Source organism: Oryctolagus cuniculus, chromosome 2 (genome assembly GCF_964237555.1).
Source record: "Oryctolagus cuniculus chromosome 2, mOryCun1.1, whole genome shotgun sequence".
Classification (NCBI taxonomy): Eukaryota; Metazoa; Chordata; class Mammalia; order Lagomorpha; family Leporidae; genus Oryctolagus; species Oryctolagus cuniculus.
In genome coordinates this window covers 129,174,710-129,191,938 of record NC_091433.1, presented here as the reverse complement: position 1 = coordinate 129,191,938, position 17,229 = coordinate 129,174,710, and the positions used below count along the sequence as shown (strand labels likewise).

The window sequence follows — 17,229 nt, the reverse complement described above, 5'->3', positions numbered from 1 at the left end:
CTCTGCTGCTCTGCTTTTCAGAGAAATACATATTTAAAATAAGATAAAATGAGGGGGTCAGCGCCGTGGCTCACTTGGTTAATCCTCTGCCTGCGGCGCCAGCATCCCATATGGACGCCGGTTCTAGTCCCAGTTGCTCCTCTTCCAGTCCAGCTCTCTGCTGTGGCCCGGATGGCAGTGGAGGATGGCCCAAGTGCTTGGGCCCCTGCACCCGCATGGGAGACCAGGAAGAAGCACCTGGCTCCTGGCTTCAGATCGGCACAGCTCCGACCGTAGCGGCCATTTGGGGAGTGGACCAACGGAAGGAAGACCTTTCTCTCTGCCTCTCTCTCTCTCTCTCTCTCACTGTCTATAACTCTACCAGTCAAATAAAAAAAATAAGATAAAATGTGTGGTATGTATCAAAATGTTGGGTTCCTTAAAAATATGACAAGGTGGGGAGGATGCTGTGGCGTACCAGGGAACCTGCCTCCTGCAGTGCTGGCATCCCATATGGGCACTGGTCTGAGTCTCAGCTGCTCCACTTCTGATCCAGCTCTCTGCTATGGCCTGAGAAAGCAGTAGAAGATTGCCCAAGTCCTTGGGCCCCAGCACCCGTGTGGGAGACCTGGAAAAAGCTCCTGGCTCCTGCCTTGGGGTCGGCACAGCTCCGACCATGGTGGCCATCTGAGGAGAGAACCAGCGGGTTGAAGACCTCTCTCTCTCTCTCTCTCTCTCTCTCTCTCTGCCTCTTCCTCTGCCTCTCTATAACTCTGCCTTTCAACTAAATACATAAATCTTTACAAAAAATAACAAGGGAAAAAAAGGGTAGAAAAACCAGGACCTTTAAAAGCAATCTATATTCTACAAATATATCAATAAATGACATAAATGAGGTAATGACATAAAATTATATAGGAAAACACATTATTATCCTCAGTGTACAGAATTCATGACAGTTCTCATACTCCATAGCTACTTTTCCTTATTTTTAAAGGTGAGTTACTAATCAAGTATCAAGTTATATACAGCATGATTTTTAAATGTTCAGTTATTTATTTTCATCTTAATTCAAAGAGTGAGAGTGACAGCGAGACAGAAAGAGAAAGAAAAATAGAGAAATATAGAAAGATCTTTTATCCACTTACTGACTCCCCCAAATGTCTGCAACAGCTTGGGCTGAGCCATATAGAAGCCAGGAGCACAGAATTCCTTCCAGGTCTCCCAGCTGAATGTCACTTGAGTCTTCACCTGCTGCCTCCTAAATGCATTAAGAGAGGTGCTGGGACTTGAGCTGACACTCTGATATGGGATGCAGGCATTGCACTTGGTGGCTTAACCCATTGCACCACAATGCCCACACTTGTAGCTGTATTAATATAAATATAATTAATATATAATAGATGTTAATATATTGTCTATAATTAACTGTTCTCCTAACACAAACTAAAGCCAAAATAGGTCAGTTTGTTTCTCAGAGAAAAAAAAAATCCACAGGTATTTTTTTTTCTCCCGACCCCTCACCCTGACTGTTCCCTATCTTCATTAATGTCTTCTTTAACTGTTCTCCTTTTTATTTTGTCTGGCCTTGCACTGGAGTAACCTGTTGGAGAAGAGAGAAAGTATCCAAAATGCTTCTCACATATAAAGAAACAGGATGCCAGCATGTCTGTATGGCTCAAAGAACCAGAAGTGGCAAACTCTGGGCAAAAGAATCACTCCCTGTGGCTAGGAGAAGGAGCACTGGTAGTCAACTGTATCTTCCTATTCTACAGTGTTTGTTTCTAAAAGAAGACCCTGTTTCTGCAAGTTGACGGCAGGTAATATCTGTAAGTGAAGAACACCAATCAAGTCTTGTCCCAGAAACAAAGCCTAAGACAAAAAGGAGAAAGGAGAGCAGAAGAAAGATGTGAGTCCAACTTGGCCCAGCCCAGCCCAAGGAAGAAGAAACTGTTGGGGAAGAGCCTTGGACCCATCGTTCCCTACAAGGAACACGCCATGAGCTTCACTCTACTCTTCAACCAAGTTACAGAAAGAGCTCTTTGATCCCTTCCTTTGGGCCTTTAAAAGCTGCAGGGAGTTCACTAATCAGATCAACTAGATCCTTTCAGAAGCACCATAACCGCTCAATCTGGACTTCCCTTCCCTTCCTCTCCAACCCAGGAAACTGTACAAATGTGTATGATACTAAATACAATACACAGAAAGTAAGCATTGATTGATTCCATTAATGAACATGTATGAGAAACATTGAGAAGATTTCCCCGTTTAACAGCTGCTTGGCTGGGGAAGTCTGTCTTTACAGGATTTCACCATCCCAGAGTTCAACTGCCATAGCTCTGTTAAAGATGCCACTACAGCTGTCCACCATTCCCTCCACCCAATCTCCTCTTCCCACTGGGAATCCTGACCTCCCTATTGGCTACCTCAGACCTTTAACTGCCTGTTTTTGACATCATTCTCCCACCAAACCTGCTACCACCTGGTGGAATCTTGGGGTTTCCATAGAGCTGTCTGTAAACAAATTTGGAACATCGCAAGTGACCAGTAGCCAGTGACCTCCATACTGGACACATGTGCTTGCTGGCACCAGCCAGCCAGTCATCCTCTGTATCGTCTCTTCAACCTTCATATCTACCGTTGATATTTCCTCTTCTCTGACCATGTCAGGTAAGGAAAGAAACCTTTAAAAGTTCTTCATTACATGTTTTCTCACCCTAAATTTAGTAGTAGAGTCAAAACAACTTGGAATGCAGGGTGGAGTATTGAACTATAAATCTGGAGACTTAATATCAGATTTCGCTTTGACATCTATGGGATATTTGACTTTGGACAAATCGTAACTCTCACAGAAAAGCTATTTCCTCATTTGCTACAATGGGATAGTAGATTGGTTATTGTTGTGCCCAGATAAGTAGACCCCCAAGAAGCTATCAGTGACCCGATCACACCGAACTGCAAAAGCAAGGTTTATTTTAAAAGTACAAGCCGCGACAGGGACCCCATCCAACCAACCGGCGCAGCGGAGGAAGGAGTGAGGCCCCTGTCTTTGTTTGGGAGAGTTTTTAAAGGAAAAAAGGGCTACATCAGCAGGAAAAAAGAGTTACATCAGTGGGGGCTTACAGCAGGGGAGCTTTGGGTACAGGGAGTTACAGCGGGGCTTACAGCAGGGGAGCTTTGGGTATAGAGTTACTTTGCTTAGCAATCTCTACTGTGCTGTCCTTGGTCTACCGAGCTAGCTGTCCCTGGTAAGCTTTGATATCTCTGGAATGCCTGAATGCCTGCTTTTACAAGGACTCGGGTCTGCTATGGGAAATGGAGGCTGCTTTTTTTATTGTTTTAAAATGGAGTCACTTTGGCTCTTCATTCCCCCCTTATTTTTGTACATGTTTGAAAAACCCAATCATGGGTTTTGGACGGACAGTTTATAGGTTTTACAAACATTTACGGGTTTATACTGGGACCGCTGGACCATTAATTGAATGGTGCCCAGTCTCTGTTTCATAAACTGTACAAGTTTGTTAATAATGTAAGGGCCAATGGTTAAAATTAAAATCAGAAGGATAATGGGCCCTATGACTTCTGATAGGAGGGCGGTGAGCCATGGAGAGAAATTAAACCAAGCTCGAACCATCCCTGGGAGGCCTCCCGGTTTCTTTGGCACTTTTCCAGAACTTTCCTGACCTTAGCCAGCCATGTTATCTTTTATTAGGCCCGAGTGATCGGCATAAGAGCAGCATTCTTTTCCACCACATCAGTTTCAAAAGTCCAGGAGGGGCAGAGGGATGACAATCCACCTTCAGAGCCAACCCTCCTGATGTGGGGCAACGAGGCACTCTTCGCTGCCATGGGGCGATGTCTTAAGCTGCTGTCTCCTGGGCGGGGAGCCGAGCACATTCCTGTAGTAGCATTTGGTTGACCGCCTGGTTGCCGAAGGCCTTGGTTTGCTCTGTCACCAGCTGTAAACACTTAAACAGACACTGTAGTATAGAGACAGGGTGAGAATAAAGCAAATTGCAGCCAAGACCAGGAGAAAAGTCACTCATTAGTGTGGGAGAGGATTATCAGTACACACACGCTGGGAGTATAAACAGCAATCTACTACAGAGAACAAAGAATTTACAGAAATTCTTAGCGTTTAATTTTTTCTCTGCTTTTATACACAGAATAATGACTAGTTATTTGCAGCATGTCTTTAACTTTTTAACTTTGTGCATTTACTTTTCCCGAACAAGGCAGAGCTCCTGCTGCTATGTGTAACTGAGAGTAGTTGATATTTAACAGGAAACACTGCTCACAGAACTGTACTCCCTACTAGCCAAATTTACCTAATAATGAATTATCTTGATAATGGAGAGTAGATACCATATGCACTAATTACACAGATGTTAAAGTCACAGTTTTAAACAATGTAATTTACATTTTGAAGTACACTACTTATGGTAATACTGTTTAAGAGATACTACTGCTGTCCCCACAGGATATGTACAGAATGTCTGTATACCACTGACTTTAATAAGCAACAAAATTACAAAGGAATGAGGCCCAGGAGAGGGCCATGCAGGATCCAGAACAAAGGACAGAGTTGCTATTAGAGGAGTCAAGAAAGGTGTTGTCCAAGTTACAAATAAGTTTTCCGAGTGAGAGGCAAAGAGAACCTGATAGAAGGGGCTTGATAATAACCTGGTGGGCTTTAGGCCTTGTAAGTTAAGGGGCCTAGACCTATCTATCTTTTTACACAGGGTACATTTTAAGGGAGGTGTGAACCTCCTTGGGGAAGGCACTCTGTTGACTTTTATTACTTACTTGGCCTGGGAGGAGAGCTGGCCAGGTAAAGGCAGGTGGCATCTCCAACAGGAAATTTACAGCTCTGTCTGTAATGTTACTGACCCTACTTGGCCATTCTCTCAACAGTGGCGGTCACTTTGGAGGCTGGGCTAAGTGAAGGGCTTTTCAGTTTAGAGTCAATAAGATCTGTGGCTCTGACCTGAAGTCCTTCGACTCCAGGGCAGGTCCATTTTTAGTGACCCAACTCTTGGCTGGCAGAGCTGCCAGGGCTCTTTATAAGCTGACTTCTGCTGAAGCCCAGGTTTACCTCATCAGAAGCCACCGCAGTAGACTGGCCTGTTGGGTCTTCCTGAGGGCAGATCACTGCACAGAGCTTCCTGTAATAGGCCTGCCACCCATCTTTACATGGCTTTTGATGTCCAGCTCTCTTTTTTCTCCTGGTTCTTGTTAAATCAGACCAGAGAATGCAAGTCAAGGGAGTGCTCAGTCCCACCTCTAATTTTTGTTTCCTAGACAAGAAGTCTATAGTTATAGGCATGTTTCTGATGAATATTTAGATGGGCTGAGTTACTCTGATTTCTGAACATGGTTGACCTTTAACAGAACTGACTTATGTCCTTACCCAAATAGCTATGCAAGGATACTGCCAGATTGTCACTATGAAATCTTACCAGTTACCAGCCATGCTTAAAAACCTTGCACCACCAGAGGCAAAACAGATATGTTACTCTGTGATATGTTACTCTGGCAGTGGCTTTGATTTCCTATGCTAGTTTTAAATTTAAGTAATTAAGTAATCTCACAAGGAATAATCATATATGGCAATAGGGTCAAAAAGGCAGGGCAGATCTTCCATGCATAAACATTTTAAGAGTAATATCAAATGAAAACTTAGCAAGCAGATTTAATCATTAGACAACAACTTAGGAAAACACTTACCAGAAGGTTCAATGTCCTTTACAAATTTTAAGAATATATGTACTCGGAAACATCTCTTAAATATCCAACATGGTGTAGCTTGTCCAGCAAATTTAAGCACAAGTATATAAAATGTTTTTAGTTTCACATCAAACTACAGGGTCACATATATCAGAACAATAAAGCAGTTTCAGTAATAGCTGTTAAAATTTTTAACCCTTCTTTTTTTTTTTTTTTTTACAAATTACCAATTGATTTGAATTACTTTTTGATCTTAGTAACCTTAGTTAACTATACTTTTTTTTTAGTTGGTACTTGTAATACATTATTGGCTTTATCAGTTTACAGAGTCATCCCAAAAAACGGAATACAATAGATGTTTCTGGAAAAAGTCCATTGTAACCTATAGGAGGACAGTTAAACACAGAACCAACAACACTTTAGTTTTACGAGCAGTAAATCTGATATACAAAACTGTGGATGACAAAAGACCTTAAGTTGTCATATTTAAAATTACAAACTTGTCAAGCAACAAGAGACACTTGTTTACTTTACATAGCATTTTTGAAAGCACCTGCAGGATTTCACAAGGCACACTTAACTCTTTTAGGCCTCTGGGTCCCCCTTACCAAGATGACCATTATGTTTAGTAACACAAGATCATTAGACTTTTTAATTTTTAGACATTTGTATTAATACCATTTTATATTATAGAAACTTAAAATTTAGCACCACTTTACATCTTTTTATTTATTTATTTATTTATTTTGACAGGCAGAGTGGACAGTGAGAGAGAGAGAGAGACAGAGAGAAAGGTCTTCCTTTTGCCCTTGGTTCACCCTCCAATGGCCACTGCGGCCGGCGCATCGCGCTGATCCGATGGCAGGAGCCAGGTACTTCTCCTGGTCTCCCATGGGGTGCAGGGCCCAAGCAGTTGGGCCATCCTCCACTGCACTCCTGGGCCATAGCAGAGAGCTGGCCTGGAAGAGGGGCAACCGGGACAGAATCTGGCGCCCCAACTGGGACTAGAACCCAGTGTGCCGGCACCGCAAGGCAGAGGATTAGCCTATTGAGCCACGGCGCCGGCCCCACCACTTTACATCCTGACAGTACTTTAAATATATTCCAAATAGCCTAATTAGTTGGTGTCTCTACAAGATGAGATATATATATATATTCTTTGATTTTTTTCAGTTGGGACCAAACTGGAAAACCCGAAGTTCAAAATTTACTGGAAATTTTAGAGTCTAAATTTTTTGAAACTTTGATTTTTGATTTTTTTGAATGCCTGTCAAGGATGCCAAGAAGGCTCAAAATCCAGAATATCTAGTTGAAATAAGATTTTTTAACATCATGACATAATATAGACCAAATTTGATCATTGTTACAAGGTGATTATTTAAAGGTTTGAAAATAAACACATATTTAAATAACCTATAGCTCTTAATAAAAACTCAGTTGTTTTTAAACAATTAGAATTTAACAGAGACATCAAGAGAACATAATAGATTACTTTAACTCATTGCTTTAACAGAGAATCAGTAATAGCTTTTGTAACCAAAATTTTTTTATAACTTTTTGTGGCTTTTTCACACCCTTTTTAACTTACTTGAAACATTTTATTACTTTTATTTTAGTTTAGAGTAAACTAGCCATCAGGATGAAGTAATTTTTATAAACCATGTCTTTTTTATTTTAAAAAACTTTTTTAACCTTTTTTATTAAGTACATATTTTTATACTTGTGATGTTTGTCATCTGTTAATTTCCTTGCTTTACATTTTTAAATAACCTATTAAAAATCTCCAAATTAAGACAACATTTCTAAACAAAGTAACACATCAAATTTCAGCATTAATTACTTTTAAGTGATGTTGAACTATTTTTTATATGGACAATCTATGAAAACATGTTAGCAAATTCAAGTAGATTTTCTATAGAACATAAAGTGTTGAGAGTACCAAAGTTTACATTTAGACACATTTATCTCATTTGTCTTTACCCAATTTAAATTAGCAGTTACACCTAAATGACTTAAGATGCTGATATTATATAGCTCTATTTCAATTTATTTAAATTAAAATTGTATTTATTTAAAACAAGTACTAATTACCTATTACTGTTTTATTGAGTACTGACCTCCCAGAAATTTGTTAAAATAAATTGTAAAATAAGTTCAGCAAGTTACAAAGCAATATCTTCCGGCTGGCTCGAGATAAAACAGAAGAGCCATCAGAAGGGTGAGATACCCAATTTGTTTCATTAACAAGATAGGGAGAGTAGACTTTGGACCAGACCTGGTTCTAAGATAAAGTTCAACTTTTGAGGTAAGGCTGGGGGAGGAGAGTTACCTAGTCCGTGCCAGTCTCTAAGGCCAAATTCGAATTTTGCGCCAATCTTGCGTGCCCCCGCTTTGAGACCCGGTAGCAGAGCCTGGCAACAGACACGGAGTCTCTCCTTACCTTGTGCCATGGGGCTCCAGCCTAAGAGGCAGAGCCGCCGTGGTATCTGGCTGGGGAGTGGCTCCCCCGCGACTCCGAGCAGACTGAGCTGGCCCCTGGGGCAGCTCCTCCTGTTGTCCCACCGCCTTCTCTCGTGGGGGTGGAACATTTCCTGTAGGAGGAAAACAAGGTGGGGGGAAAATTTCAGACTCATCCGTTTCCCCCTGAAGACTGCGGTTTCTGTTCTTCTCTTGGTTTTACAGGGAATACGTGTGAGGGGGCAGATGGGTTAGAAACGGAACGTAGAAAAGAGTTGACCCAGGGGAGGGGTCCGTCGGTTCAATCAACAAGGCTTCTGCAGGTTACAATGTAGGGCACCTGGTCCAGATGCCTGGTTCGAGGCTGGAAAACTAAATCTCCAACTTTGGATATAATATTTAGATCAAAGGTTCTCTCCTTGGGCCAGCCCACTTCGAAAGTGGGCCATTCCAAGGAGCAGTAACTAACCCAATTGCCTTTTTTTTTTTTTTTACATCCACACTGTTATTATGAGCCATTCTTTTAATGTCTTTCCAATGCGCTAGAGTGAGGTCCATTGGTGAGGAAGAAGTCGCCCCCATTTTCTGTCCGGTAAAGTCGGTTGTCAATAGTAGTAAGACAAGACAAACACAGCCTAACAAAAAACCAATCAAACGCGGGGCCCATATGAAGTTTCCATAATCAAATGGTCTTATTACAAAAGGTCTCTCTGGCTCCGAAGTTGGGGGCTAAATGAGACCAAAGACCGTGCAGATGGGACGAGGGTTCTGCAGCAACCCTTCCTCATCCCCCGAATTACAACTTGGACCTTCCCAGGTCCCAAATGGGAGGATTTTGAGATCGGAATCCTCACCCAAGCGAGGAGTCGGGACGTCTCCCGTCTCCTCCAGGTTTGCTCCATGAGTATGTCCACTTGGGCAGAACCCACAAATTCAAGGTTACAAATGCAACCGCAGCCGATGCTACAAATTCAGACTTAGATACAGTTAAACAGCGAACAAATAGACTAACGAACTCACCCAGTCAACTGGTATAAACCTTCGGGGATAAGGCCTCTGGGGGCTTCTGAGGATCCCAGGATGAGCCCCCAGATGTTGTGCCCAGGTAAGTAGATCCCCAAGAAGCTATCAGTGACCCGATCACACCGAACTGCAAAAGCAAGGTTTATTTTAAAAGTACAAGCCGTGACAGGGACCCCATCCAACCAACCGGCGCAGCGGAGGAAGGAGTGAGGCCCCCGTCTTTGTTTGGGAGAGTTTTTAAAGGAAAACAGGCTACATCAGCAGGAAAAAAGAGTTACATCAGTGGGGGCTTACAGCACAGGAGCTTTGGGTACAGGGAGTTACAGCGGGGCTTACAGCAGGGGAGCTTTGGGTACAGGGAGTTACAGCGGGGCTTACAGCAGGGGAGCTTTGGGTATAGAGTTACTTTGCTTAGCAATCTCTACTGTGCTGTCCTTGGTCTACCGAGCTAGCTGTCCCTGGTAAGCTTTGATATCTCTGGAATGCCTGAATGCCTGCTTTTACAAGGACTCGGGTCTGCTATGGGAAATGGAGGCTGCTTTTTTTATTGTTTTAAAATGGAGTCACTTTGGCTCTTCAGTTATTCTCTCTGCTCCTTTTCAAATATTGAATCTTAAATTGTATTCACGATCCTGGGTTTCGGCACAAAAAATAAAAATAAAAAATTTTATTCACACAGAAAATTAAATCAGTGACTCCTTGAGAGTCTTGTTTCAACAGAAATAGAGAAAAAAAATCCAGATGGTATAGAAAACTGGCAATATATACCAAGATGTTGAAACTGTATAGTCTGCCTCCACTAATATTTATCTTTAGTATTTCAAACTGAGTGTTGTTCATAAAGTAATAGTCACATATTTTGGAGTTTTCTACTTAGGTTAGATTAAAACAGAAAATAGGGAGAGAGGATGGGGATTCCTGGGCTGCACAGAGGCAGATATTCTAGGGTAAGGAAGTTTGGGACAACAGATATTGAGAAAAGGAAGGAAAAATAAAAATGATGGAGGAAAAAATATAAGAATTAAAGAGTAAGCAGCATAGGGTATTTCATAAAGAAAGAAGAGGTGGTCTGGCATGGAATATTGAGGAGGATGTAAGATTTTAATTAAAGCAATAAGGGCATAGGGTGAAATTTACTCAGAGCTGTACAAATCCTTAAACTAATGCACCAGAAAGGTAATGAAGGCCAGTATAGGGTATCACTGGAAAGGTAGCTTTACAGAAGTCACAGTCAGTTGTTTGGTTTTTGCTTTTTCCCGTTGCCTCTTTGAACAATGAAAGCTTTGAAAATGAAAGTTAGAAATCTGTAATGGAAATGAGGCCTCCTCTAAACAAGGAACTTCATTAAAGCAGTTATCTAGGGGGCTGGAGGAAATGGGATTTTAAATGTTCTAGTTCATTCTGGTTTGTAAACTATATTCTACTACTAAAGTACTTTTTAAAAAAAAAAATGATATATCCTACTCTGCAACAAGTGGACAAATTCCCTTGTGTGGTAGATTTCACTCAAGGGTGTCTATCATAATTTTTTCTTCCTAAAACAGAGTACTTATTAAGAGTCATTTACTATTTTAGGAACTAAGCATGAAGAGAAAGACCTACCCTGAAAGGAAAATAAAAGATCAAGCACCACATCTCTGATTGTACATTTACTTTAAACAATTTTTCTGGTGGTGATTTTTATTTTTGGCTTTGGGGATGATATTTTCCTGGATGAGGATCATATAAGTTTTGAGCATAAATATAAAAACCTTCATGATCTTTTAGTGTTCTCTGGTTTTTTAATGGTTGCATTAATTGAAATACCTGTTTCTATTAGGAATGATAGCTGGTACTTACTGGGGAATATTCAGAGGAATGAGAATTAGCATAAAAAAAGAAATCCACTTACACTTAACTATTTTGCTCGATGCTCTGGACAAGTATTTGATGAAATAATTGTCCACTTAAATTATGGGTACCTTTACATCCGCATCTACTGCAACATGCTGCCTGGACACATTTTCTATTGATAGATTATCCCACAAGTAAAGAAAGTCATTTAAAAATCACCATTGCAGGGGCCGGTGCTGTGGCTTAGCAGCTGAAGCCACAACCTGCAGTTCTGGCATCCCATAGGGCCCAGGGTTCAAGTCCCGGCTGTTCCACTTCTGATTCAGCTCTCTGCTATGGCCTGGGGCATCAGTAGAATATGGCCCAACTCCTTGGCCCTCTGCACCCATGAGGGAGATCTAGAGGAAGCTCCTGGCTCCTGGCTTTGGATTGGCCCAACTCTGGATGTTGCAGCCATTTGGGGAGTGAACCAGCAGATGGAAGACTTCGCTCTCCTCCTCTGCCTCTCTCTAACTCTGCCTTTCAAATAAATGAATAAATCTTTTAAAAAATCACCATTATGGGATATTTTTTGGTTATAGTATTCCTAATAATAAAGTAGGTAGTATTCACTTAAATAATGTTGCAGCTGAGATAAGAAACTTCATAGTAAATGTACTATTCTTTGATGCTTGTTACCCATTTTTCCATTAAGATCTATTTATGAGAGCACTTCAATAAGTACGTGGAAATGGAATGAAAGCATACATTTATTCTGGAGTCAGAAAAAAATTGACATCCATGCTTAATGTACATTTCCCATGAGACTTAGAAAACCACTCATATGCATGGATTTCAAAATATTTGGCAGCAAACCAAGCTTATCTTTTCATCCCACTTCCCATATACATTTTGAAGTACATTGCTATGCTTTTGAGTTCTGTGACAGTACATGTTTTTCAGTATTTTTAAAAAAGATTTACTTATTTTAAAGTCAGAGTTACAGAGAGAGAGGAGAGGCAGAGAGAGAGAGAGAGAGATTGAGTCTTCCATCCGATGGTTCACTCCCCAGATGGCCACAATGGCCAGAGTTGTGCCGATCCGAAGCCAGGAGCCAGGAGCTTCTTCCAAATTTCCCATGTGGGTGCAGGGGCCCAAGGACCTGGGCCATCCTCCACTGCTTTCCAAGGCCATAGCAGAGAGCTGGACAGGAAGTGGAGCAGCTGGGTCTCGAACTGACGCCCATATGGGATGCCGGTGCTTCAGGCCAGGGCGTTAACCCACTGTGCCACAGCACTGGCCCCTCAGGATTTTTATCTTTCTATTTTCTATAACTTACTGTATCATTCTCCACATAAATCCCATAAAACAAATACCATTATTTCATGTATGAATTATCAATATTATTACTATAACAACTCTTAAGAGACCATGCCATTTTAGGATCAGGATAGAGAATGACCTTGAACACCAGCTGGGATAGGTTGTATGTAGACTCTAGGCAATGGCAGGTGTCCTGCACAAACAAAACAATGCACCAAAGATGACAGTGTTGTATTGTTTTCAAAGGAACCACTTTTATTTTATTTAAAGATTTGTATGTTTACTTAAAAGTCAGAATTACACACAGAGAGAAGGAGAGGCAGAGAGAGAGGCCTTCCATTTGCTGGTCACTACCCAGATGGCCACAAAAACCAGAGCTGCGCCAATATGAAGCCAGGAGCCAGGAGCTTCTTCCTGGTCTCCCAGGTGCATGCAGGGGCTTTTTATTATGTACTATCTCATCCATATTCATTTAATTTAGAGGGCTGTTTTTTTAAAAAAAATTAATTTATTTGAAAGGCAGAGTACCAGAGAGAGAGAGAGAGAGATTTTTCATCTGCTGGTTCGCTCCTCAAATGCGAGAGTTGAGCTGACCCAAGCCAGGAATCAGGAGCTTCTTCCAGGTCTTCCGCAAGGGTACAAGGAGGGCCCAAGGATTGGACCATCTTGTTCTGCTTTCCCAGGCCACAGCAGAGAGCTGGGTTGCAGGTGGAGCAGCTGGGACTCAAGCCGCACCTAGATGGGATGCCAGCCCTGCAGGCAGGGGAATTAAACAGCTGTACCACAGGGCTGGCCCCTATATTCCAAATTCTACTTGTCCAATGCTCATGTATTTATTTGCACTGAGCAGAATCCTGTAAAGGGGAGTTGGTTCTGTAACCTGGCAGTGACCCTAACACAATGGGAGAACTCCAGTAAGTCAATCTGATCTCGAGGAGCCTCACTTTCCTCACTGGTAAAATGAGAGTGTTAGAAGTTCTCCAGAGACCTCCTCATTCTACAATGCTTCACCTCCAGGAAGTCCTTAGGAGTCAAACCTGGGGGGCAGGCTCAAGGGAAAGAAGGGCAGGGAGAAGGCGGCTTCTAGTCTAGGCAATGATGAATGTCTTGAATCTGCACACACAAGTACAACAATCCACAATAAACAAAGTGCATCATAAGGGTAGAAAACTGCTCTGGCACTTACAGCCTAGCATGAACTGTTTGCTTCTTGGTGACTGAGGGAATACTGGTGTTAGGCTCTTTCTGGTATTAATAATTCTAAGATAATGATAAAACTTCAACAATCTCATTCCTTTTCCCATCTCGCTCTTGTTTCCTACAGAAAATTTCCAAAATCCATCCCTACTTGGGACTGCAGATTCCCTGCAGCTCTCTATTCCCATGGTAGGCACTGCGGCTTCCCTACCAGGAAGCGTCTGCGACTTCTCCAGAGTGTCTGCTCCAACTGTCGGTTCGGCTTGGCTACTGCCATCAGCCGCTGCCACCTCTTTCCAGCCACTCATGGGTAGTGCTTACCTTTGCCAACATTCTAACACAACTCTGTTGTCTGGAGTTACTGGCCAGAGCCAGATCTCCACTTCTGCTGCCTCCTACCCAGGTATTTCTGAATGGAATATCACAGGACGCACTGCAAAGAAGTCCTCGTCGCTCGAGGACTTCACTGTAACTCTCATTGACCAGGACACTGGTGTTTCTTCCATGGCTATGACAGCCCAATATAACAAAACTTCAGATGCCAATACCATGGTCCCTCTGTATCCATCACTGCATCAGGGGACAGCAACTCAGATTCCAAATCAGGGAAACTGCCTGTCCCTTCCATATGCAGAAGGAAGCCAGGTCTACTACTATAATCAAGGCACAGTAGGGCATGTGCTCTCTGGAGAACTTGGCCCCTGTCTGCAATCCTATGGCCCTGTGACATACATGGGAAGTGTGGCGTCTGCCCCTCAGCCAGAAATGGTGATGGTGCTCAAGAGGATCCAGCCCACAGACGCCCCACCACCAGCCTCGACCTCTGGAATCTACTACTCTGTGCCTGCTCAACCCATCACAGGAACAAGTTTCCAAGGTGAGTGCAAACAGTTAGGCAGGAAAGGAATAAGGTCAAAAGCAGATCAACTCTGCAGCAAGGGTGGTGGCTCTTCAACCCTTACCCTTGCTCGGTGCTCTCCCTTTTGAACTCTGTATAGGAACACGTAATCTAGATGGGCAATCTATGCTACATGCGAGAGAAGCCCAAGATCATACTGAGGGATGCTACACTTTCACTTCCTTAGCTGATCAGCTTCTCTAAACCATCACATCACTTCCCATTCTCCCTTGCTTTAGTCTCTTTGTAAAGCATTTCAGAGTTCTTAATTTCAGAATGACAGTTTTAGTTTCCTCAAATGACCCCACCCCCCCATTTAAGATCATGTGTTCTGAGACACGGTCAAAAAAAAAAAAAAACCCACAGGCCCAGAATCTTTGCTTGCTTGCATCAATCATGAGAAAGAGCTCCACTTCCTCCTACTCCATGGTGGGAGGTGCTCGTATTTGCCTAGAAGAGTGGACAGAAAACAAACATCCAATATGAGAATGCTAGCTTTTGTGAAACATTTGATTCTTTAAAACCACTTCCCCTTTTTTTGCTGTAATGATGCAATGAAGACAAAGCCAAGGAAACGATGATACTAGAGACAACTAGGCCAAGGACTAACTCTCTGTTGCCTTTGTCCTTAAGAAGATCTAGTCATATCCATGTCCACTGGCTGGAAAGTGCTTAGATTCTGCACTGATATGTAGTGCGGGCGCCTCAAATACCACAGACTGATTTCTTCCTTGATTCTTTTGCAGTGATGGAAAATTTCCCAGGGATGGAGACTTCTTCCCGTGGATTGCAACCTATAAGCAAGACATCCTGTCTGCCACAAAGTGAAGAATTCCCCAAGTCCTGCAGGAGCAGAAATATCCGGATACTTGACAGTGACTCACCATCTGAGACAGGGGACATTTCAAAGATAGTTCCACTGCAGAGTTCCACGAATCTCTTGGTACTACCTCTAGATCAAAGCCAGGAGAAAACAGAGACTATCAATTTGGGTGACATCAAAACCAAGCTTTCCAAGCCACTGGATGCCTTCCAGGACCCAGCAGAAAACCAAGATCTTCCACTGCTCCCTTTGGAAATCCCTGATAGAGGTCAGCTGCTGGCTTGTGTTGATAACCCTGTTTGCCCACAGAAGCAGCCTGATCCTACAAATGCCATTCTGGGAAATAACCTCAGCCTTGAGGATCAAGGGTTACTGGAAGATGGGACTGAGGCTAGCAATGGCTTTGCAGACATTACCACACTGGTGGAGGAGATTTGCCTTCCCCAGATCTTCAGTTCCTTGGAAGATCTTGACCAACCCAATGGTCCCATGGCAAGCAATGCCACAGATACTGGAGACATCCAAGGGACTCAGGTGCAGGACAGTTCAAGAGACATAAAGGGTCTCTCCGATGTAGTCAGGAAGAAAAAGCGTAAAGCTGCTGAACCGATCAATGGTAGTAGCAAGACCAAAATCCAGCCAAAGGACCCAGAGTTCCTGTTAGAGGGAGAAGTGGTTCCTTGCAGTGCTGCAGCCTGTGACAGGGATCCTGTGAATATGGCCAACAAATCAAACATCAAACCTCAGAAAGCTGCATCTAGAAGGTCCAGGAAAACCAAGTGCGATGGGCAAGCAAAGGCCAGAAGAACCAGAGAAAACAACTCTACAAAAGCTCAAGAGAGCAAGCAGTCAGGGAGCAAAGTCAAGGCAGGAGACAAACCATCCGTCCCCAAGACAAAGAGGAAGAGAAATCCGCCTGAGCTTACCCAAGAGAGCTTCAAAAAACCTAGAAGCTGCCTAGGCATGCACATGCTAGAGTCTGTGCAGGTTTTCCATGCGCTGGGGAAGAAGAGCGATAAGAAAACTGGCCTCTCTTCCTACAGGAACCTGGGAAATTCAAGCAACATCAAAGACCCCTGTGCATCCTCAGCTATCAAACCATTGCTGACAACCCCACAGCAGGGTGCAGGTGCTGAGATAACACAAGTCAGTGCCCTGAAACTGGATGGTGAAGCTGACAAAGGGTGCGCATCTCCATCCGTGTATGACCTGCCACCACCCGGAAAGGTGAAGTTGATACCTCTGCCGTTCCCCAATGTCAGTAAGCCTCAACCTCGACCTGTTCCTCGGAGGCCACTGTCTCTTGCCTCAAACCGGCCCACTCTGGGGAACTCTGCCCGGCCTGCTTCTACTAATCCAGCTCAACCTACTACAGTCAGTCCACCCCAAGCAGCTCCTGCCAACACATCTTCCATGGATCCTGCCAGACCAGCTCGGCCAATTGCAGCTCGACCAGGTTTGATGCACCCTACCCGGCCTAGTATCCCTCCATCTGCTGTCTCTAGGCCTGCACCTAACAAAACATCATCTTACACTTCTCTCAAGGGGGAGCCTGTTTCTGCTGCTGTGGCCAAGCTCCAGTCACCACCCAACCCTCAAAACCCATTTCTCATCCAAGATTTCAGCCGCCAACCAATTCCATGGAGGGAACCTGATATTCTTGGGCCTGTAGTGTCAGATCCCATCACAGAAGAACAGAGGCCAGAGCGAGAGGCTCTGAAGAGGCGGGCTCAACAGCAGCGTGAGAATGCTGCCAAATACACCTCTATGGGGAAACTGCAGTTTTTCACCCAGAGGGAAAAGGAGATGGCTATCTCTCGATACTATGGCTATGCAGTGTAAGAGTTACTAAGACTGTTGATAGCACTTGGTTTTCCACATCTATATACATACCTATAGCAAAATACAAATTTCTCTATTCATATATATATTTTTAAATATTAATAAAATGAAATAAAGATAATAGAATTAATTTATAGATGATTAATAA

The 17,229-nt window shown here is 43.0% G+C and overlaps 1 protein-coding gene across 1 annotated transcript; it reads left to right on the top strand.

The window, feature by feature from the left end:
• Positions 1 to 2,520: 2,520 nt before the first annotated feature.
• LOC100351390 (uncharacterized protein C2orf78) lies at positions 2,521 to 17,146 on the top strand. The gene is made up of 3 exons (XM_017340950.3): positions 2,521 to 2,649; positions 13,646 to 14,395; positions 15,163 to 17,146. The coding sequence occupies exons 1-3, from the start codon at positions 2,643 to 2,645 to the stop codon at positions 17,079 to 17,081; spliced, it is 2,676 nt and encodes an 891-aa protein (XP_017196439.3). The 5' UTR covers positions 2,521 to 2,642; the 3' UTR covers positions 17,082 to 17,146.
• The last annotated feature ends 83 nt before the right edge of the window (positions 17,147 to 17,229 follow it).

Excerpts from the sequence above, each read along its gene's own strand:
- LOC100351390 (XM_017340950.3), top strand. Across the intron at positions 14,396-15,162 it reads CACAGGAACAAGTTTCCAAG|TGATGGAAAATTTCCCAGGG; the intron begins GTGAGTGCAAAC and ends ATTCTTTTGCAG.